General features: G+C 39.6%; 1 protein-coding gene across 2 annotated transcripts; it reads right to left on the bottom strand.

Moving 5' to 3' along the window:
• Nucleotides 1-1,567: 1,567 nt before the first annotated feature.
• LOC121236223 lies at nucleotides 1,568-5,628 on the bottom strand. Of its 2 annotated transcripts, none has more exons than XM_041132762.1 (2): nucleotides 5,484-5,628; nucleotides 1,568-5,379 (listed from the first exon to the last, which is right to left on the bottom strand). In XM_041132762.1, exon 2 carries the CDS (start codon nucleotides 4,755-4,757, stop codon nucleotides 1,812-1,814), a length of 2,946 nt encoding a protein of 981 aa, XP_040988696.1. In that variant the 5' UTR covers nucleotides 4,758-5,379; nucleotides 5,484-5,628; the 3' UTR covers nucleotides 1,568-1,811. The 2 variants fall into 2 exon arrangements, with proteins under 2 accessions (XP_040988696.1, XP_040988697.1); XM_041132763.1 differs by having other exon boundaries at nucleotides 1,568-5,311; nucleotides 5,484-5,605.
• Nucleotides 5,629-24,676: the final 19,048 nt, after the last annotated feature.

Below are 24,676 nucleotides of genomic sequence, written 5' to 3'. Positions count from 1 at the left end.
TTAACGGGAATCGACGTTGTTATATCTTAGGAGTAGACTGTCAAGAAACCTAACGCATGTTAAGATTTGGAGGTGGTGGAATCTACTCTAAGAATTGTGTCCATCACAACATGGCTCAACACTGAGTTTTCTCTTTCTAATTTATTCTTGTTATTTTTACATATTCTCTAGTTTACAAAACATTTACATATATATATATATACACACACATATATATTTTATTATCCAAGTTTTACCAACAGATGGTGTAGGTTTATAGCACTAATTACTATTTAATGTTGATATAGTGAGATAGTTGAATACGTTGCAAAAATCCATGCTTTGAATATTATTTATTGACATGGGTCATGGCTTTTTAAATTCTTTTAAATTTAAATGACAAAAACCATGATCTCCTAATGTAGGATTCGATGTGGGTCAATATGAATAACACTAAGCTTCGAAAATTATGCATGTTATAAATTAGCCTTGCGTTGTGCTCGATGCACAGAAGAAATTTTAGTTTTGTTTATAACTTGATTGTGAAGTTTTTTAAATGTAGTATTCTCCTAATGTAGTATTATCAAATGGAGTATTCTTTGAATTACTGACTATAGTAAATTAAATAGAGGGAAAATAAGATGCAGCGTTACAGAGAAGAACATGAAGTGTGATCTCAAACTTTTAAAATTTTAAATTGTTTAGCATTTATTAACACGTGCTTTCAAATTATTTGAAACTTAATTGAATAAATTCATGATCGTTTAATGCAAAACTCGGTAACGTTTTAAAAAAATTATATATGTTATAAACAATAATTTAGGATTAGTTTGTTTTTACAAACCATCTCATCTCATCTAATCTAATTATTACAATTTTCTTAAACTTCTATATAAAATACAATAAACAATTAAATTTTTTCAAATTCTAAAATAAAAATTATATTAAAAAATTATATTCTAACAATATTTTATTCAACTTTTAATTTTCATCTCATCTCATCTACATAAACAAACGAAGTCACATAGTAACTGAGTATTTTATTTATTTATTTATTAAACCACTAGCAAACCAAGATGAATTGACCCAAATTTTCCCCATCCGAGAATGTTAAAAAAAAGTTAGCTAGTACTCGTTTGTTTTCATAATTTTTTTCAACTCATCTCATCTAATTATTACAATTTTTTAAATTTTCACACAAAATAAAATAAACAATTTAACTTTTTCAAATCTTAAAACAAAAATAATATTAAAAATATATATTTTAATAATATTTTATTTAATTTTTAACTTTAATCTCAACTCATTTCATCCCATAACAAACTTTATTTTTTGTGATTCTAGATTTGGTGGGAATGTGTGGAATAGAACCGTGTAGGCAATTCCCAATTTACTTTTGTGCTTTACTTCTTTGCCAAGAATGGCTACCTGCTACGAAAATGTTATTCTCGACAAATTGACTTTCATCAACACGGGACCTGTGATCATTTGGAAAAGACGTAAAAGTAACCATTATCAACTCCCGTGCTCTTCGGTTGATCCGGATGAAATTTTTAGTTGAATTCGGTTGATAACATAGTCTGGTTGGTAAGTCATATGCAAGACCAGTCGTCTCTACATGGGAGTTTCTGCATGAAATTTAAGTCGATACATTCAGAGACATATGAGCATATTTTTGGTCTTTGATCAAACTATTTTAATAGGAAGTTTCATTTGAACGTGAAGTGCTAGTATTCTGAGAGACATTTATCAGCAAGTATGCTAATTATAACTGACACATGAGTTCTCCAAAACACGGGATGCATTGTTTTGATGTTAGGCAACTTCATAATTCATATCTTGCACCTCATCCTCACTAGCTTGGCCAATGTCTCTTGAGCAGCCAAGGTTTGGGCATGGTTATGTCCGAGCATCACCGTTCTGATACTAATACAAGTTCTGCAGAGGTCTTCTCCACTGTCAAAATGCCCACCTCTCAACAGCAACTTTGCTCTAGTCTCGAGTAACGTAGCTTTCAACAATGTCACATCCTGCCACACATACTCATCTACCCTTTGATTACCTTGAAATTTTTTCTTCCAACAAAGTGACCCATGACACCAATCTTGTATCTGAGAGACAAACGATTTCTCTACTTCTTCAAGTACATTTGTGCACACCTTTAATAGCTCCAATGCCGAGTTGCACCTTGAGAAGGTTTTGAAGGCTTGAATTGCAAGAGGGAGAGCTGTTCTTTTGATGTATAAAACCATCTCCATTGCCTTTAATTGGACGAGTGGGGGTTCGGATTTGAATCCAAAAACAAGGAAAGCGGAAGCCCATAGATGGTCTGAGTTGGCCAATGGATTTCCCGTTTTCCTCACACCTTGAACTGTGGCTTTGGCAGCTTGCAAACCTTCTTTTGTTCTTGCAAATACCTGCGTTATGGGATGCAACTGGATCCAACATCCTGTCTGTTTGTTGGCTCTTCGTGCTAGCCCCAATTTAACCAGAATTAGGGCCGAGTCTTCCTCGCTCTTGCAAGTTTGAGGTGCTAAACAACTAGCGCAGCACCCAAATGTGAGAGACAGGCATTTGGTCCACTTCTTGAAACGGTTTCCCATGGCAGGCATGTTCTTTGCTGCAGCGGCTAGCAAACTCGCTGAAATGGGTGTGGGGGCGAACCAACCACCAACTAGAAGCATTCTCGAGGCAAGAAGGTTCCTTCTGCCATTAGTTTGCTGTAAGACTGAGAAGCAAAATTGTAGCACTTTCATGAGGAAAGGATTGTTCTTCCAATACTGTTCTTCAGTGTTGCTCATAAGAGAACCTTCATTGAGTGGCACCTGGTTTATAGCTTCAAAGAGAGAAGCAGGGCCAATTGCAAGCTCAGACAGGAGTGATCCAATCAACCACAAACCATAGCTCAGCCTTCCCAGCTTCTCATCAAATTTCCCCAAAAATTCTAACTCACCAGCTGTATAGTCTTTCTTCCTTCTTCCTCTTATCAAAACCATTGCCTCAGACAATGGCAATGGAGGAAGCTGCACTGTATCAAAATTCATCACCTTGGATAGCCTAGTTGTAATAATCACATGAGACCCTCCAGTGTTCCTTGGGATCAAATCATGCAAATCCTTTCCTTCCCACCAGTCTTTCTCCGTCTCAAGATTATCAATAATCAGTAAGTGAGGCATGTCCCGGAATAGATCCCTTTTGATTCTCTTGAAAGCCTCAAATTCTTGTTCCTCAAAGCTCCGAATGCGCCCCCTTTCCTTTTCAGCATCAGCGGTTACATCCAATCCCAAATTGAGAGAGAGATTCAATATGTTTTGCCTTAAGTATCGAGCTTCCCCACCAACCCACAAAACCTTCTTATACCTCTGTGAAAACCTGTGAGCAAATTCCAGTGCAAGGTCCGTTTTACCAATGCCAGGAACCCCATTTATGCAAATCACACTGCTGCCCAAACTGTTGGGTTTCTTGTACTTGCACCTCTTAAATGAATTCCTTCCTAAAACTGGCTCTACCCAAGCCTCCAAAATTGGTTCTTTACTCTTACCCATCTCCAAACTGATGTATCTCCCCGCTCCTCTAGTCATAACGACGTCGTTTTCCTCATCTGCCAGGCCTTCGGATTGCCCAGTGGCTTCTCCCTTGATGGCATGCGCAGAACAAACTTGCTCTTGACAATCCCCACATCCAAATAAGAGAATTTCAACCTCCGAAATTTCCTTTTCTCTTCCAACAAAAAATCTGTTTCTCGGGAAGGGTATCCCCTCAAATCCTTCTACTACCCCATCTTTCTCGGCCACACTGTTTCGACCAAGCTTTGTTCGTAAAATACCAGCAGTTTTGGTTACACAGCTTCTCCAGTTACCCTCATTGGCTTCCAGCTTGAATTCATTGCACTTGATAAGTCCATCTATTGCCTCTTTACATTCTTTATCAATGGAATTACAGTTGAGAAGGCCCATGATCTGAGCCGGTCCCGTGTGGAAGAAGAGTGGGATCAGGTTCTTCTTCTGAGCAAAGAATCTTATCTCCTCTAAGCTGAGATGGTTCAGAAAACTGGAATTAGTCGCAACCACAACCCCATATGTGACGGAGCAGATAACCCGGTCAGCAATCTCGTGGCTCTGACTATCAGAGTACTTCGCTCTGTCCGCAACAAAACAAGCAATTCCCTGAAGCTCAAGCTCCGACTTAAGCCACTTACAAAAGCGCACCAGGTTGGGGTTTTGGCCATGGAAGCCAATGTAAACATCACAGTTCCTGAGTTTGGCACTGGAAGCAGGAGAGACGGGTCCTTTGGCGAAGGAGATTCGAGGGACTGGAAATGAGAAGGAGAGGCGAGGGGGAGCCGGGTCACAGGTGACAAATTTGAGCTTTGCATCAGCTGGGTCATCCGAATACTCATATTGGTCGGATGGGGGAGTGTACGAGCTGCTTGGGATGTCGTCGGACAGAGAGCCCCGGTATGAGACCGGCGGTGATGGAAGGGTAACGGGAGTCGGGTTTTCTTGTGCTTTTGGGGTCATGGCCCTCGGGGATATGTATGGTGACTGCAGGGCTGAAACAAATGCTGATGAAGGTGGCGACACAAGGGAGGGAGAGTTGTATGGGGATGATTCCATTGAGTTCTTTATGTTTGGAGATGGCAAATCTGAATTAGAACTACAGGGAACACCAGTCTCTACGCCTGCTCTTTTGCAACTGGGTGCTATCTTGATGGTGAGACCACTGGAAATCATGATTTGTTGAGGTAGTTCCGCAGATTTTGATGCTGCTTCTTCCATTGCCGCGGATGAGTCCCTGAGGCTGAAGCTTGACGGGTGCACTTGCGTTGTTGTGGTGGACGAGGATCTCGCTTTGGGAGCTAGGAAGTTTTGAACTGTTTACAATGTCTTTCACCACTACAAATTTCTACTGCTTGATTCCTGTACTTGAATATTGGCAGAGATTATTAAGCATCACTCTCCATTATGTGCATCGCCAGTTTTTTTATCACAAGATCCACTTTTGGCTTCCTGTGGATTCTTTTGCTCCAAATTATGCTGATTGATGCAATTATATGGGTCTCTGACGAACGACTACCAGAAGATGAATGCAACTGTACAAACTCAAACAGCAGAAACTTGCATGTGATGGAGTTCTCCTATATCACTGACTTCTTATTGTGGGCCTCTCTTTGTTCAGCACAAGAACCTATTATTATTTTCCCATCTGCGGCTGCAGTATATTTGACCAAGAGTAGCCATAACACAATAAGACGGGAGGGAAGTTGAAGTTCGTAATTTTCGATTCACATCTAATTACCAATGGTATAGACGGCAAAGCGTTCATGTTTGCCCTGATAAAATTGCGGCCGTAAACAGCATTAGACACCAAGAATACGGAAACCATATAACTGCTTTTTTTCTACCCATGATATTTATGACCAGAATACAAGTGTCAGAAAAATTTGGAAGAAAAAAACAACAAACGAAGAACATGAAGCTATATAGAATTGGCATTCAATTTACCTTTCTCAGTCTCATTTGAGGCTCAGAGGGAGGCCCAGTTCTCTGTCTCAACAACTGAGAACCCACGTCTCTCTCTCTCTCTCAAAAACAAGCTGTACTGAGGACAGGAATCTGATGAATGGGTTGGATCTGTGCGGTTTGAATATATAATATTGAAGGAGTGCTTAAAAAGAAGTCGCAAAGATGTAGTTTTTCAATAGTGATAATTAAATAATCTGCCTTGGGTTTGGGCAATTTCTTTTTGTTTTATGTGTTGTACTGATTAATCTCTCAATTCTACGTCTAACATGGGTTCTCACTTGACACAGAAGTCGAAGATTGGTCAGAAACGACTCAGAGAAAAGGCCATAGGGAGAGGAACCCATAACCGGATGCTTGTTGGTAGTGGGATGTAGTAGTCAGGCTTCAAATTTCACTAGGAATTTAAAAAGGGAGGATGTATTATATAATGTGCAAGTGAAGTTTTTTTTATCCCTTTCCTCTATGTGTAGTCAGTAATCATCTGACACGGTTTAAAACTATTTACACCGGAAATTGGACCAAAGACCAGTCCAACTGAAGACTGAACAATGGGCAGGCTAGTGATTTGATGATTAGTAAATAATAATATGTTTTTAATATAATTAATAATTTCTAAATTATTTCATTAAAAAAATGAAAAGAAAAAATAAAAAACTCTAAACTCAGGCATGAGTCGGGCCTGGCACATCCTACGTAGAAACAAACATTGTTTTGGAGTAAATAAAACAGTGCATTTAAAGTAGGGGTGGGCTTCGATTCCGACAGAGTCAGAGTTGTCATTTCTGACCTCCGACTCCGACAAAAGTCGGAGCCGAATTTCTCCTCCGACTCCGACTCCGACTCCGAACATAGTCGGAGTCCGATTCCGATCGGAGGTCCGATCGGAGCTCCGACCTCCGATCGGAACTCCGACTGAAGTTCGGAGGGAGTTCCGAACGGAGGTCGGAGCTCCGACTCCGAACAAAATTTCCAAACTCAATTTCGGAAATTTTGTTCTTTTTTTATTATTATTTAAATTTTATTGTTCAATTTCGATTTAGATAGTGAGCAACATATATATTTTTTTAAAAAATGAACGATCTACAAATATTTGGTTTATTCAAGAGTTTTCAATAATTTAAATATTCGTTCTAATTTTGTTACTGAATTTTGATTATATCTTTAATTTATTTTATGTCTGCCTGAAATTTAGCATTAAAAGTGCTCATGACTCATGAGTTGAAAATTACACAAATTTAAAATTTTATAAAAAAGAATGATGGTACGAATTTCTATAATTCGATTAATTTCAGTTGGATAATAAATTCTAAACGTTTGAGAGAGGATGAATAAATACTAATAGAAATTATAGAATAAAGAGTACTTATCTCACGTCTTTGCTCGGGATATAACTACATAAATATAACTATATAAATAGTTTAAAAAGTAAATAACATGTATGATGTAGCCATAAGTTATAACAGTCTCATTTATAACGTAATAACAATATGACTCAATCTTGAAATATAACTACATAAAAATTAAACACGGATTTCACTCAAATACTTTTTGTTCCATTGGTCATGCCTGAAATGAAGATAGAAAGTAGCAATCAATAGATGAAAAAAATTGATAATAAAAAATTGAATACGGTAAAAGAATAATTTGATTCTTACCAAGAAAGGAGGTTCTCTCAACTCCATCCCAACCCTCAAGTAGAGTCCGTTCCAGACTCTCAATCATCGATAATTATGTTAGGGTTCACAATTAGATCTATAAAATCATAAAAAGTAGAAGGTAGAAACATTAAAAATAATTAAATCATCATTTAAAAGCATATAAACTTACCCGATTCAAGCCTATAGCTCTCGGCATCAACACCAACGGTATCTAGTCCAATAGGCGTTTCACTTATCCAATTCTGTGTGCAAACGAGGGCCTCCACAGTTGACGGTGACAATGAACTCCGATAAGCATCCAACACGCGACCTCCAGTGCTAAATGCCGACTCTGAGGCAACCGTAGTGACAGGAATGGCTAGCACATCTCGGGCCACACGGGAAAGGACTGGATACTTGGTGGAATTAACTTTCCACCAAGTTAATAACTGAAATACATCACTAGGTGCCTCGACAACTTCCATAAAATATTGTTCAACCTCAGATATACAATGCATAATATTCCTTATTGACATGAGTTGATGATACTGCAGTATAATACGATTGCCTCTAACCCCTACAGATGGGTCAGTATCACCTGAGGAAACTGTCAATCCTGTCGGCCTCGAATGTGAGGAGCTACCAATTGCGGATGAAGGTTGAGCACTAGTATTGTAGTGATGATATAAGTCATCAACATCACTTTTTAGCAATCTAATAAACTCTGCAGCCTTCACTACCCCGAGGATGGAATTTACTCAAAATTCTAGAACGGCCAACTTAACTCGGGGGTCAAGGATCGCAGCCACAAATAGCAATCTATTTATCTTCTCAATATTCCCCTAATATTTATCATATTTGATCTTCATCCTCGTAGCCATAGCAGATAATAATCCAGCAGAGTTAGTACAACTATTTTCCAACTGGAAGTGAAGATCCGAGAGCTCGCTGAAAAATGAGTTCGCAATCGTATATTTGGATCCAGATAGCAGCATGGTTATCTCATAAAAAGTTCTTAAAAATTCAACAAAATAACTCACACTGGTCCAATCATGTGCGTCCGGCGCACCGAGTCCCTGTCCTGCTGGCTCCAACAAAGCATACCTCAGGCCCCCATCCTCGACCTCCATCCGCTCGAATGCTTTTTGGTACTTCTGTGCCACATCCAACATCATGTATGTAGAATTTCATCGAGTCGGAACGTCTAAGCACAGCATACTAGAACATTCAATCTTCAGATCTTCTGTTATTGCCTTAAACTTGGCAAGCCTTTGAGGAAAACCCCTCACATATCGTACAATATTGCGGACTCGGGTTATGGAATCATAAACCTCTTTTAATCCCTCAACAACTATGAGGTTAATGATATGAGCACAGCATCGAACGTGAATAAACTCGTGGGCCCGAATGACATCATCTCTCACCGTCGTGTTCCGCTTAAACCAATCAATTGCTGTTTCATTTGCACTGGCATTGTCAACTGTAATACACAGCACTTTTTGAATTCCCCAGTCCTTTAAACAATCATCCATCTTCGCCCCAACGGATGCACCTTTATGATCCACAATTTCTTTAAAACCAATAATTTTTTTATGCAAAATCCACTCACTGTCAATGTAGTGTGCTGTGATACACATGTAGCAGACGTTCTGTATGGAAGTCCATGTGTCAGTCGTAAAAGACACTCTCTGGCCAGTGGTAATAAACATCTTCCTCATCTCCTCATTGTCCTTCGCATGCCTCTTCATACAATCTCGCATCACTGTATACCGTGATGGAATGGGAAATCGTGGCTCAACAAAATTTAGAAACTTTCGAAAGCCTCTTTTCTCGACTGTGGTAAATGGCATCTCATCAGTAATTATCATCTCTGCAAGCATGTCCCTCAACATCTTCTCACTGTATTGAGGGATGACCAATTTCTTAATCTGTGTACCATCAGTGGCTGTAGAAGTTTGGTAACTGAGGTTGGTCTAATCAGTGGCTTGCAATACCTTCGCTATCTTATATCGTTGACAACCATTTAGATGTGCTATTAACACACTGGTACCTTGCTTCTTCGAATGGCATCCACAAAGTGATCCATAGTAATGGCATCTTGCTACTGGGTTCACAATTTCACCAGAAATTTTGGTGAAATGCTCCCATGTCCACGACCTCTTTTTAGAAGGTCGTGGTGGTTGATCTTGCTCAATGGGCATCTCCTCCTCTTCGTTGAACATATCCTCATCCTCTATATCAACTGGGAGTGGGAGTCGACTACTCGCACAAGATGTAGCTGCTTTAGATGTAGCTGCCCTAGATGTGGCTCTAGGGGTGGAAGTACCCACCGGTGTAGGAGTTATAGCATTGGCATCCGCCACATCCCCTTGTGGACGATCATCTCCACTATGTCTAGGATCCATTCACAATCAATGAAGCTGAAAAAATTAAATTAGAAGCAAAAAATTAGTTTAAAAATAAACTAGGCTATTGTATTATACAATAGGATATGTATTATTGTATCATAATATATTATTGTATCGATGTATTATTACATCGAAGTTCGGTTGACGTGCGCTCGACTCAGCGGAACCCATCCAGAAACGTTCGCTCGACTTGCGCTCGAAGTGGCGCTCAAGCAGAACCCATCCAGAGAGGTTCGCTCGACGTGCGCTCGACGTTCACTCGAGCAGAAACCATCCAGAGAGGTTCGCTCAACGTGCGCTCGACGTGCGCTCGAGCAGAAGCCATACAGAGAGGTTCACTCGACGTGCGCTCGACGTGGCGCTCGAGCAGAACTCATCCAGAAATGTTCGCTTGATGTGCGCTTGACGTGGCGCTCGAGCAGAATCCATCCAGAGAAGTTTGCTCGACGTGCGCTCGACGTGGCGCTCGAGCAGAATCCATCCAGAAAGGTTTGCTCGACCTGCGCTCGACGTGGCGCTCGAGCAGAACTCTTCCAGAGAGGTTCGCTCGACTTCCGCTCGACATATCGCTCGAGCCAATGTTCAATACAACGTGCGCTCGACTTGCGCTCGACACCTCGCTCGAGCGCAAGTCTGCAATACAATGTAAAATTCAGGATTTTGAGCATCGTGTTGGGACTATATTGAATATTCAATACAACCAATTCACAAGAATCACAACTGCTGGCTCCAATTCATAAGAGACATGCTTGAATTAAATTTAGGGCTCATAAATTTAGGGCTCACCGTAGGTGGAAGCTGAACAGAGGAGCAACGAGGAACGGCGGCACGGAGGAGCAACGACGAACGACGGCATGCTGGCAAGAAAGACACAAGACGTGAGGACGGCTTCACAGTTCACTGGTTCAGTCACTGGGACGGGAGACGCGAGAGAGAAGGGAGAAGGAAGAAGAACTGAAGAAGGAAGAAGAATGGGGGAACGTATGAAGAAGGAAGACATATGAAACGACGCCGTTCCATATTAAGTGGAACGGTGTCGTTCAATAATTTTTTTTTAAACCCAGCTGTAAAACGACGTCGTTTTACAGCTGGATTCAAAAAAAAAATTCGGAGTCGGAGTCGGAGCTACAAGGAGCTCCGACTCCGACTCCGACTCCGAATAACTATTCGGAGCTACTCCGAATTTCGACTCTGAATTCCAACAACTCCGACTCCGACTCCATAGGAGTCGGCGTCGGAGCGGAGGTCGGACGGAGTCGGAATTCTCGAAATTTTGCACACCCCTAATTTAAAATCCAGAGAAATGGGGTTTGGTGACACAAAGTGGTGCGTTTTACGCTTGTCACTGCTCGATCTCTCTCCCATGAACTCTCTCTGCTCTCTGTGCTACGATTGCTTCCTTCTTAACCTTTCTTCTTCTACGTTTCTCTCTCGTGCTCGATCTTCTTCGTTTCTTCTTCTTTGTTTCTCTTCGTTTTTGAATTGGTTTCTCTCAATCTCTCTCCCAACCCTAAACCTAATGTAGCTGTGTGACGCCGAGAATGTCATCGATTGGAGGCTGCTGCATCTGGTTTGGTGGGAGAGAATGACCTGCTAATTTTGGGATCGGGTGTTCTTGGTTGCTTAGTAGCAGAAAAATGGCGGGAGGTATTTCTCTAGTTCAATTTCAATTTTCATCGGCTTAAATCATTTTTTTTAATTTTTAAGAAAAATGAATATATCATTTCACAGTTCTCTTGTGCGAACCAAACCTCTGTGCAAGGGGCACCATGAGTACTAGAAGGACACTGCCATAGGATAAACTCTGAAGGACCAGTTAGTCTTGGCTCGATGTATCTCTACTTAGCCAAAGAGTTGATTCAATCATTATTTTCGTTTTGTAATTCTTTCCATACTCTTTTAAACTATGCGTGACTATCAAAAATTCTATTTGATTAGATGTTCATAGATCCTTCATATTGTGAATGGATTGGTTGTGTTTGTGCAATAGCTACTTTCATCTTCTACAATCAAAGGGAATCTTTGTACTAAGCCAACACTAGTGGACTATGGAAACCTTTTTTTTTTTTTTTGGGTGGGTTGTTGGGGGGTGAAAAACCGGGTCCATTTGGTTGCTGGAAAAATGTATAATTTTTAAGAAGTTAAAATTGATTTCTGTAATTTATCCTACCATGTACTCATCTAAGTTTTGCCTTGTTGGTTTGGGTCGTGTACTAAGCAGGCTGGCTGCATTAAACTGGAATGGTGAAGGTTCTTTCATATTTACATCAAGCTCTGCACCATATGATTGCAATGACAATGGACAGTGTGATGAGGTATTACATCTAACACAACACATTTTTCTGTTGTGATAATGAAGAAAGTTGTTTTTGTTATCTGCATCGACTTATGGGCTTGCCCTCTAAGAACCTATGGTCTGCCTTCTTATGCGATTTATTAAATGCATTGCCAGTGTTGCCTTCTGTGACCTTGGTGGTTTACAAACTTGTTGCATATAGAGTGTTGTCATGTTCTAATGGTCAATATTCTTCTTGTGCAGGACACCCAGTAGTACCTATTGGGAGGAGCCCTACGACAGATGTCCTTCTAAAAGCGGAAAAAATAGTGCTAGAATATGGTGGTTGTGTTCTTAGATTGGCAAGATTTGACATATCCTTTTTTATACTTGAATTGTGAGAATTTCACTTAGGTTTGTAGGAGAAACTCCAATGCTCTGTTCTACCCAGAATTAGACTTAACTATGAACACAAAGCAGATAGAGGTGCACATGCTTATTGGTTAGGGAAAGGAACTGTTGAAGCTCAACCATATCACATCCTGAATCTTATTCACTATGAGGTGACAAAGTCTTTATTCTATATCTTGGGTTCTTTGACTTCAATATATATATTTTTTTCTCAAATTATGATGAGTTTTTTTATTGCATCATAAACATTGCGATACTTCTCTAGTAGCTATTAACGTGCATGCATTTTATATCCTGGTAACTTTGCATACTCGGTGCTTGAAGATATTCTTTTTGTAGTCCAAGGTTTATTACTCTGACAAAACCTTGATACATACATTACAATTTTTTGGATGGCACGCTTTATGTATTTAATATCCCATGCAATAAAATACAATTACACATTAAGAAAAAGCTTTTTGATATTTCACAATCTTAAGCCAAGAGCCTGAGGTCATAAGCTTGTTTGTTTCTACATTCTAACAAGTTCAAACTCCCATCTGGTGCCAAGAAAATCATTCCGAGTGGCTGCAGAGCAATGATTGGTCAGGTTGTTGGAGGAGGGAGAACTGAGAAGCCACTTTTCAAGGTTGGCAATGCGTACCACAAATTCAGAGTGAAGAGAAACTACTGGCCCAAAGTACGTGGTGTGGCAATGAACCCAGTCGAGCATCCTCATGGAGGAGGTAACCACCAGCATATCGGCATGCGAGTACTGTCAGGCGTGATGCACATCCGCACTGAAGCTACTACAGTCTATCAGATTTGACTAGTTGATACGAGATTGTTGGAGGTGCTGTTGTATTTTGTTGACAGATTTAGAATGCCATTATCAGTTGCTTCAACTTCGTTGTTTAATCATACTATGACTAATATCCATAGTTATTTACTTGTATTTGATACGCTCAAAGTGATGACGACTTTGTATTTGTATTTTATACAAACTTAGCATTTGTAAGTTGAGAGTTTAAAATTACGGATTTGAGACTTTATTGTGATTTGTATTTGATCTTTAATCTCGAGACTTTATTGTGCTTTAACGTGTTGCTGCTTATTAACAAAGTATTTATCTGCATGAAAATAACTTATCAGCTTGATCATTTAGTCAGAATATTTGACAGGACTAAATTACAGGTTTATTGATTTACTTTTTTTCACTAGGACAGATGGAGCAGTATCAAATACAGTATCACATAAACTCATAAACTAATACTAATCACATTCAATCAAAACCACATAAAATGAGTACATGGATACAAAGTCAAATTTACATAAATAGAGTACTTGGATACAAAATGTGCAAAATATGGGCTCAAATACTAAGATACAAAACAACCCGCACAAAACGTACACTTTCACTATTAATACTAAACATACTTCAACATATTACCACCAACACGCAAATTCTTACAAATCACCCCTAACACAAATGCCAACAAACCACCTCCAACACAAATTTCAACAAATCACCACCATCAACACACAACATAATCCAATAATGGATCTCAAACACTTGCTACAAGAAGCTACTTGGCTGCGTTCCATCCATCCCTAGTTGCATCTATGAATATAATAGCAGACAAAGTAAGACTCACATAAAAAACAAACAAATGGAATAGAACGAATGAAAGTAGTAATTATACACTTTCTGGTGTCCCCATCACTGGGGTTTGCACACTTTCTGGTGTTCTCATCACTTTTTATTGTGCACTTTCTTGACCACCATTATGAGAGTTTGTACATTTTCTTGCGTCCTCATTCCCGATGGGCCAAGTTGGTTTCCACTATTTTCCAATAGTTCAGTGTCTAATTTACACCACTGACAATATAAAAAATAATTAGAGTTCACAAATAATTGGAAATATAGTATATTATCAAATACTCAAAAATGAACATCAGGTAATAATGACAATAACTATGCTTTCACCAGTCTGATTTTTCTCTTATATGTTTTTTTTTCGCAGCCTTAGTTTTAATTTTCTTCAATTGTTCCTTCATCATCGACATCCTCCATTACAGAAACAAACCAATAAACAAACTAGGAGAAAAAAATTTCAACTTTCTTTTCAATTTTTCATCTTAAGATTTTATGTCAAAATTTATAACCAAACCATGACACTTGAAAAAGTTATATTCTCATCCCATTTCACCAAAATGGACAAATTACACATGTATGACCATACAAATGCCACCCAACTGAAGAAAAATGGAACCAAATTTCGTTTTTCCTTTCAAGAAATTTCACAAACATCATGAGAGCACATTCATAGATCCCATAGTCCCAGTGTCATAGAAAAGTTAAACATAAATGGGGACCAACAAATGATGGGGGAGCTAATTTATGTATTCAACAACAACAAAAAATCCCATTTATCCTGGAAATCAGACAAAAAAAAAATTATGCATTACTCAAAAAAAAAAAATCTGACTCCAAACAATGAAACTCGGACAATGAGACACAGAGCTTTTTCAACCTTCACTAGCAACTAACAAGGAGCCAACATTAGGATAATCAAAATTTGACAACAAAACTACCCAACCAACCGTACCTTCTATTCTAGAACCAGACCTTGATCTGTTTTGGCTTGAATCACACCAGACCTTCACTAGCAACTAACAAAGAGCCTAACTGCAAATCGCACTTGCCGTTTTCTCCTTCCGCTTGAAAATGAACTAGGTTGCATTTTCACTCTTCCTGCTCAGTTCTTCATTCTTCTTCGATTTTTTTTTTTGTTTTTATTAAACATAATTGTGACATGGCAAATGGAGTTCGCAGATAGGCACAGATTTGTGCATGTCTGTAGCACTACTAGAAAAAAAAATATGGATGATGGGAGATTCAACAGTGGCATTTATGGGAGGCAGTCCAAATTTGGCCACCTGTAGCAGCCAGGCACTGGTTGCTATCAGCGGCCTGGCCAACCCTTGTTGATAGCAACCACTATATGATAGACCACGACGTTCGGAGAGGGGCCATAAACTGAATCCCAAATATTTGGAATAAGCGGGAACGTGAAGAGTTAATGCATGCAAACGTGACACGTGGGGAATAGAGAATCGCATGCAAACGTTACACGTAAGGAATAGAGAAGGGACTGAGTCTTCACAGATGAGAATCTTACATGAAAGTGGAGCTGCAGAAATTAAGGAGTTTTACCGAGTCTTACGTCTTTTTTCGTTAAGTTTGTTCTGTTTTACGAACGTGCTCTGTTTCTAAGGGCGTGCTCTGTTACATGCTTTGTTTTAGGTAAGTTGTTAGTAATTCAGTTTTTCTTCATATTTGTTTGTAAGGGCTTTTTTCCTATTTAAGCAGCAACGCGATTAATGAAACGGCAGAGAAAAGTTTTACGTTCAAAGGTGATATTATTCTCACTCGAAGAGAATTCAGTTTAATTCTTTAGTAATTTTTATTCTCTACATTTGTGACCTATCAATTGGCCTCAGAGCCAGGTTAATATGGGAACCAATAAAGAGAGAATTGAGCATCTGGAGGCTGGACTCGGTGAAGTTCAAGAGGGGCTACACCGGATGGAGCTGGGCATGGCAGATCGACTACGGCATGTTGAAGAGACTCTTAACCGTCTCTCTGATGTGCTCCTTGCAAACCAAGAACCTCCAAACCAAGGTATTCAATACCGTGAAGGTCACAATGGGGGACGACTTGTGGTATCCTCCAAAACGGCAAAGTTAGAATTTCCTCGATTTTCAGGAGATGATCCGACGGAGTGGTTCAACCGTGTGAACCAGTTTTTCGAGTTCCAAAACACTCCCGACAACCAAAAGGTTTCTTTAGCATCTTACCATTTGGAAGGAGAAGCCAACCAGTGGTGACAATGGATTCGCAGGACTTTTCAAGAGGAAGGTTGAGTTCTTTCATGGATCGATTTTGAAGAGGAACTATGGGCGCGCTTTGGGCCATCGGACTGCGAAGACTTTGACGAGGCTTTGTCCCGAATTCGACAGACGGGTTCCCTGCGGGATTACCAACGGGAATTCGAACAATTAGGTAATAGGGTCAAAGGTTGGACACAGAAGGCTCTGGTGGGCACCTTCATGGGTGGTTTGAAGACAGAAATTTCGGATGGAATCCGTATGTTTAAACCACAGACTTTGAAAGATGCTATACGTTTCGCAAGGATGAGAGATGACCAACTAACGAGACAAAGGAGGTTCTTACGACCTGCACCACCATTACGAGCTCCCCTAGCTCTTCCACCTGCAAATAAGACAGCACCTGTCGCTCCAGTTCGACGACTGAGTTGGGAGGAAATGCAGCGACGACGTCTCCAAGGCTTATGTTTCAATTGTAATGAACGTTTTACTGCAGGTCATAGATGTCAGGGGCCCCGGATACTCATGTTGAAGGGCTACGAGGACGATAACAACGTTATCTGTGATGACGTCAATGAAGAAAGAAATATGGGAAGACACCAGGAGGAGAATCTCGAACCAGAGATTACGTTGCATGCATTAACGGGTTGGTCAGCGCCCAAGACCATGCGAGTAGCGGCTAGAATCGGAGCCCACGACGTCATTATATTAATTGACAGCGGATCGACTCACAATTTCATTAGTGAGCGCTTAGCGAACTTGCTGCAATTACCGGTGGTACCAACAGAGACCTTCACCGTCCGAGTGGCCAATGGAGAAAAGCTTAAATGCCAAGGGAGGTTTGAGGAGGTACCAATCAATTTACATGACACCAAATTCTCATTAACACTTTATTCCTTACCACTCACAGGATTAGACATGGTTTTGGGAATTCAATGGCTTGAAACTCTTGGTTCTGTGGTGTGCGATTGGAGAAAATTAACTATGGAATTCACACGGAACAACCAGACCAAGAAGTTGGTAGGCATCGACGGGCAAAATATTCAAGTAGCATCCATTGAAGAGATAACTAAGGGAATTCGTCCTAGCCATGCTCTGTTCGCAGTGTGCCTCCAGGTTGCCCATAGGGAACTGCAACAGAACATTCATCCAAGTTTGCGTGAATTATTGCAGGAATTCTCAGACTTGTTCACTGAACCTTCAAGCTTACCACCAACAAGAGAGGTTGACCACATCATCACCCTCAAGGAAGGGGTCGAACCAATTAATGTGCGGCCTTACAGATATGCACATTATCAAAAAAAGGAGATTGAAAAACAGGTCCAAGACATGCTGCAAGTTGGGCTTGTGCGACCCAGCACTAGCCCCTTCTCCTCACCCGTATTACTGGTAAAGAAGAAAGACGGGAACTGGCAATTCTGCACAGATTATCGCGCGCTCAACGCCGCAACCATTAAAGACCGATTTCCGATTCCAACAGTGGACGATATGCTGGATGAACTCTACGGTGCTTCTTATTTTACCAAGCTTGATCTGCGGGCAGGATACCATCAAGTACGAGTTAAACCAGGTGATATACATAAAACTGCTTTCCGAACGCATAATGGACATTACGAATACTTGGTTTTGCCCTTTGGCTTATGTAATGCGCCTTCCACGTTTCAAGCTATCATGAATACCATCTTCCGAAAGCAACTCCGAAAATTCATATTAGTTTTCTTTGATGATATTCTGATATATAGTCCGGACTGGGATCAACATGTAGTGCATGTAAGGCAGGCCTTCGAAATACTGAGGCAGCACAAATTCTTTGTTAAAACAAGCAAATGTGCATTTGGGCAGCAAGAATTGGAGTACTTGGGTCATATCATCACTAACCAGGGAGTGAAAGTAGACAGACATAAAGTTTCTGCTATGGTAGATTGGCCTCGGCCTACTAACATTTCGGAATTACGTGGGTTTTTAGGCTTGACAGGTTATTACCGGAAGTTTGTCAAAGACTATGGCATTATAGCACAGCCTCTCACCAATCTTCTCAAAATAGGCCAGTTCGGATGGCATGCAGAAGCTGAAAACGCTTTCCGGGATCTCAAACAGGCCATGACAACCATGCCGATTTTAGCTATGCCAAACTTCAATGATGTTTTCACCATTGAAACAGATGCATCAGGAGAAGGGATTGGAGCGGTTCTATCTCAACAAGGCAAACCAATTGCTTACATGAGTCGAGCCCTCGGAATGACAAAAAAGTCCTGGTCGACGTACGCAAAAGAAATGTTGGCTATCGTCGAAGCCATACGCACCTGGCGGCCTTATCTTTTAGGCCATAAATTCTATATTCAGACAGACCAGCGCAGCCTCAAATATCTTCTGGAACAACGAATAGCAACACCGGAGCAACAAAAATGGGTTGCTAAGCTCTTGGGCTACGATTATGAAATTAAATACAAACCAGGCCGTGAGAATTCCGCAGCAGATGCCCTCTCCCGAAAACAGGGTAGTCCCACTCTTCTTAGAATTTTCTTTCCGCAGGTTAATTTATGGGAAGAGATTTAAAAAGCTGTAGAAAAAGACCAAGACATTCAGTCAAAGAATCGCGAGGTAACAGAGCAGCCAAAGGGATCATATATGTGGCGTCAGGGTCTATTACTATACAAAGGGAGGGTCATTGTTCCAAACAATGCGGCCTTAAGGGCAAACCTGTTACACGAAATGCACGACACAAAACAGGTGGTCATTCAGGCGTCCTACGAACATTCAAGAAGCTGGGACAACAATTTTATTGGCCAGGGATGCATAAGTCAGTGCAAGACTACATAAAAGGGTGCGAGGTATGCCAAAAAATAAAAACCGAGACATTAGCTCCAGCTGGTCTCCTTCAACCGCTGCCAATTCCGTGCCAAGTATGGGACGACATAACGTTGGACTTTATTGAAGACCTCCCAACGTCGCAAGGAAAGGACTCTATCATGGTAGTTGTCGATAGACTAAGTAAGTCCGCTCATTTCGTTACTTTGAGTCATCCCTTCACTGCAAAAATTGTAGCAGAAAAATTTGTGGAGGGCATCATCAAGCTTCACGGCATGCCCAAATCAATTGTTAGTGATCGGGACCCAATCTTCATCAGTAACTTCTGGAAAGAGTTTTTAAAACTATTAGGCACCAAATTACAACTCAGTTCCGCATACCACCCCCAGACGGATGGCCAAACGGAAGTCATCAACCGCTGCGTCGAACAATACCTTCGATGTTTTGTTCATCAATGGCCACGGAAGTGGAGCAGCTATTTATCTTGGGCAGAATACTGGTATAACACAACATATCATATTTCCACTGGGATGACCTCGTTTCAGGCACTGTATGGTAGATTGCCACCAACCATTCCAACGTATCAAGAAGGACTCTCATCGGTACAGGAAGTGGACCAGCAACTTATGACGCGAGATGAACTTCTACAGCAATTGAAAGCAAACTTAGCACGCTCAGTAAACAGAATGAAACAAATGGCGGATAAAAAAAGAATAGACATTTCGTTCAATATCGGAGAACGGGTTCTGTTGAAATTACACCCATACCGCCAGCAAACGGTCTTCAAGCGAGTTCATCAAAAAGTAACTAGCCGTTTTTATGGACCCTACCAGATTTTAGAGAAAATCGGGCCTGTCGCATACAAATTACAACTGCCGGAAGGGACTCGCATCCATCCAGTGTTTCATGTATCATTACTCAAACCGTATCAAGGCAATGGAAGGAACGCGGACCAGCCACAAATTGAGTTACCACCTTTCACAGATGAAGGAGTGGTTTTATTAGAGCCACAAGCTCTTTTAAACTTCCGTTGGGTCAAACAAGGAACTCAATTCATCGAAGAGAGCTTGGTGCACTGGAAACACCTTCCCCCAGAGGAAGCCACATGGGAGCCCATAACGAAGTTACGGCAAATGTTTCCGAATTTGGACCTTGAGGACAAGGATCCTCTTCCTGGGGGCGGTATTGATAGACCACGACGTTCGAAGAGGGGCCATAAACCGAATCCCAAATATTTGGAATAAGCGGGAACGTGAGGAGTTAATGCATGCAAACGTGACACGTGAGGAATAGAGAATCGCATGCAAACGTTACACGTAAGGAATAGAGAAGGGACTGAGTCTTCACAGATGAGAATCTTACATGAAAGTGCAGCTGCAGAAATTAAGGAGTTTTACCGAGTCTTACGTCTTTTTTCGTTAAGTTTGTTCTGTTTTACGAACGTGCTTTGTTTCTAAGGGCGTGCTCTGTTACATGCTTTGTTTTAGGTAAGTTGTTACTAATTCAGTTTTTCTTCATATTTGTTTGTAAGGGCTTTTTGCCTATTTAAGCAGCAACACGATTAATGAAAGGGCAGAGAAAAGTTTTACGTTCAAAGGTGGTATTATTCTCACTCGAAGAGAATTCAGTTTATTTCTTTAGTAATTTTTATTCTCTACATTTGGGACCTATCACTATATGGCTTCTCACTTATTTTTGTTTATCTTTTTTAAGATATTATTTTTGAAAAAAATATTTTTTAAATTTTTATATAAGAAATGCTATTTATTATTATTTTTTCATTATCTTTTGTTATAATATTAAATGATTGAAAAATTACTTATACATTAATTATCATTCAATCATTTTTTAAGCATTTATCATTTAATCATTAGATACCACGACAAAAAATGTATGATAATTAAGAGGATTATAAAAAGATGTATTTATATATATATAATTATGAAAATTTGAGTAAGATAGTCTTTATGTATGTATGTTTGGGAATAAGAATCTAAGATAGTATTTCAATGAGAAAAATCTTTAACTAAGATGACATCGTTGTTGTGATAAAACACACACACCACCGATGGCAACCAAAGTAAACAAGCACACGATCAAGCAAACACAATACATAATTTACGTGATTCAACAACTTGCCTACATCCACAATACTGTAGAAATTTTATTAATCAGAGGAGATTACAATCACTCAATCTCAACTCACTCTCTCTAGGGCTTTTACTCTCTCACACAATATGCATTCATTTGACTATTGTTCATTTAATAAATATGCTGGAAATCATCCACAATAAGTCAAATATTCCATATTTATAATAAACAACATTGGAAACCCTAATTGGTAAAATTTGGGTCATTCGCTCAAGCGGTATGTCAAGTGCGCCTTGAGCGAACAACCAATCAACATTGGCTCGAGTGGTGTGTCGAGCGCAGTTCGAGCGAATACTAGGGTCTGTGTCTCCCTCGAGACCACTATTGTGCGAGACTCGAGCAAACACACCGGTTGAGCTTCCCTTTAGCGACAATCAATTGAACTCTCTATCTCTCGATTTTGTTTTCACACACCAGGCTCCACATACAATCTAACAATCTCCCACTTGGAGATTAATTCTCCACACAAACATGTTCCACATACAACCCAACAATCTCACACTTGGAGACTAGTTCTCCACATGTTATCCACTGTTTCTAGCCCAAGCCCTACCACCTTTGCAACTCACAGATCCCGTCTTTAAGCCAGAAGACTCCTTGAAGTCGAGTCCGACTTCAATCTCTTACGTACATCGCCCTTAGTCAACATATCCACTAGGCGAATCACAACTCTCACTGCACTAGGAGTATCCAGTCTTTAACTGATCTTGGCAAACTCAGCCAACTTCCTTAAGTTTACATGAGGAACAACAAAACTGACTCCCTTTCGCTTCCTCATATGTTTTGCTCAATCAAGCCTGTCTTTTTGCACTGTTGTATTTCTCTGCACATCACTGGACCCTGATATTAAATACAAAGAATTCGATCTCTTACCATTTGCTAAGACTAGCGCACCCTTAGTGATCTTTCAAACTCCTCTAAAGAACGCTACTACATAATCGCTGTCATTAAGCTGTCCCACAAATATCAGGTTTTTCTTCAAGTTTGGAACGTATCTGACTTGTTATAAAGTCCACACGCCTCTATTTGGAAGTGTGATGTGCACATCATCCACTTTCACTACATCCAATGTCTATTCAGCAGCCGCTTACATCTTCCTAAGATCACCAACAACATAGTTTTGCATGATCTCTCGATGTGAGGTGCCTCTCCACCAACCGCGTATGTCGTCATAGTTTAGTTTCATCTTATTGGCTGAACTAGTCACGGACATCCTCATAGCCTCCCAACTATTTGGTAGCAATGCCAACAGAATCAACGTTCTAATCTCATCATCAATCTCAATCTCTATAGAAGACAGTTCATTTGTGATCGTATTGAATTCATTCAAGTGTTGGGCCACAAATATATCTTCTGGCATCCTTAGATTGAACAACTTCTTCATTAAGTGCACTTTGTTATTCGCCGACGGCTTTTTATGCATACTTGACAAAGCCACCATTAGATCCGTCGTGCTTCTCTCCTTATTGACATTGTGTGCCACTGTTCTGGACAAGGTCAACCGAACAATACTCAAAACTTGTCGATCTAACAGGGTTCACTCAACATCATCTATGCTCTCCGGCTTCTTTTCCAAAAGTGGAAGATAGAGTCTTTTCTCATAGAGATGGTCCCCGATCTACATCTTCTAATACTCAAAATCAGTGCCATCGAACTTCTCAATCCCGGGTGCTTTCACTTTATCTCCAGCCATCGTTCTTCTTCAGATCTGACATTGGCTCTTGATACCAATTGTTGTGATAAAATACGCACACCAACAATGATAATCAAAGTAAACAAGCACACGATCAAGCAAACACAACATACAATTTACGTAGTTCAACAACTTGTCTATATCCATAGAGCTGCATAAATCTTATTAATGAGAAGAGATTACAATCACTCAATCTTAACTCAGTCTCTCTAAGGCTTTTACTTTCACACAATATGCACTCACTTGACTATTGTTCTTTCTGATAAATATACTGAAAATCGTCCACAATAAGTCAAATATTACATATTTATAGTAAATGGCACTGGAAATGCTAATTGAAAAAAAAAAGCTTATTTGCTCGAGCGGCGTGACGAGCACGCCTTGAGTGAACATCCAGTTAACATTGGCTCGAGCGAACATTAGGGTTTGTGTCTCGCTTGAGCCCACTATTGCTTAAGACTTGAGCGAACTCACGGGTTAAGTTTCGCTCGAGCCCACTGTCAAGTGCACCTTGAGCAAACTCAAAAGCTCTGTTTCTCGATTTTTTTTACTCACAAATCAGACTCCACATACAACTCAACAATCGCTTCAATCACAAACATGGCCTTGTAACAAGGAGAATATCACAACTCTCTCTCTCTCTCTCTCTCTCCCTTTTCGATTTGGAATTCACTATGCTTGATCGTTGCAGTCATAGGAGCTAATTGACACTCCGACCTTTGTATCTTTCCATTGAAATACTTGATCAAAATTTATATTATCTAGATTTTAGTTAGTGATTTTTAAAACATTTACTGTGAGAAGCATCGGGAATACTCTAGGCTACATTTAGATGTTGAGATGAGATGAGTTAAGTTGTTAATAATAGTATTTTGTTAGTCCCATTGATATGAGTTTAATTTTTTAGGTTGAAATGTATGAAATAGGTTTAGATGAGTTTAACTTTTTTATAAGAAGTTGAAAAAGTTGTGGGAACCATCAATAATTGGTCTGAGATAAGTTGAGTTTGTTTCAACAACCAAACACAACCTGTTAAAAATTAGTGGAAGACCCGCGCAATGTGTGAGAGTAGTATGAGATATTTAAATACAAATTAAATTAGATTTTAGAATATTTTTTAAGATATTTTTAATATCTCAAGACTCAGAGAAATATTTAAATTTACACGTTTATATATCTTGATGTGATACATTATTATGTATAAAAATGTCATAGATTACTGTATGTTTATATTATATATCCCAAAGAAATTCAAGAAAATAGATTAAAAGTACATCTTTGTGATCCTATTTTTTCTACAATATCATCGGATAATTAAGTTGTGTTTCTATACTTTTTCTCAAATTTATTTTTCTCTTTACAACATGGCCAAGTTTAGCATTCAGATTATATCAAAATCACTAAAGGCTACTCTTCTTTGTGGGACATGGGTGGGACCAGATCATTCGTCCCAAATCTCTCTTTTTTTTTTTAATTGTATTTTATTGTTGTTGGCATCTTGCATTCATTTGGCTCTTATAACTGCTTTATATAACTATAATACGTTTGCTTAGAAAAATAAAGATACATTTTAATAGGGTGGGATTAGACGGCACGACACCCTCAATAACCTACCCATTTTATCATGGTAACACCTTGTATCATGGTGACACGCTGTATTTAGATATGAATCTTGATACAATCACGTGAAAATCATTGGAGAAATGCATCGGTAGATTTCCCCTTTTTTCTCTCTAGTTCAATCATTTTGTTTTGGATATAATGCATTTGTGGGCGTACTTAGTAGCAATTTGGTAAGTACTAAGCAAGCTTTCCATTTGCATTTGCTTATTGTATGATTATTAATTAATTAAGCACTAATTGTAAAATTAGTATTTAAACTTTCACATTTTATAAATTGAGGTCATAATTTTTAATTT

The sequence above is a fragment of the Juglans microcarpa x Juglans regia genome, chromosome 6D (assembly GCF_004785595.1).
Source record: "Juglans microcarpa x Juglans regia isolate MS1-56 chromosome 6D, Jm3101_v1.0, whole genome shotgun sequence".
Classification (NCBI taxonomy): Eukaryota; Viridiplantae; Streptophyta; class Magnoliopsida; order Fagales; family Juglandaceae; genus Juglans; species Juglans microcarpa x Juglans regia.
The sequence above is the reverse complement of the archived record's forward strand: the minus strand, read 5'-3'. Positions and strand labels throughout refer to the sequence as shown.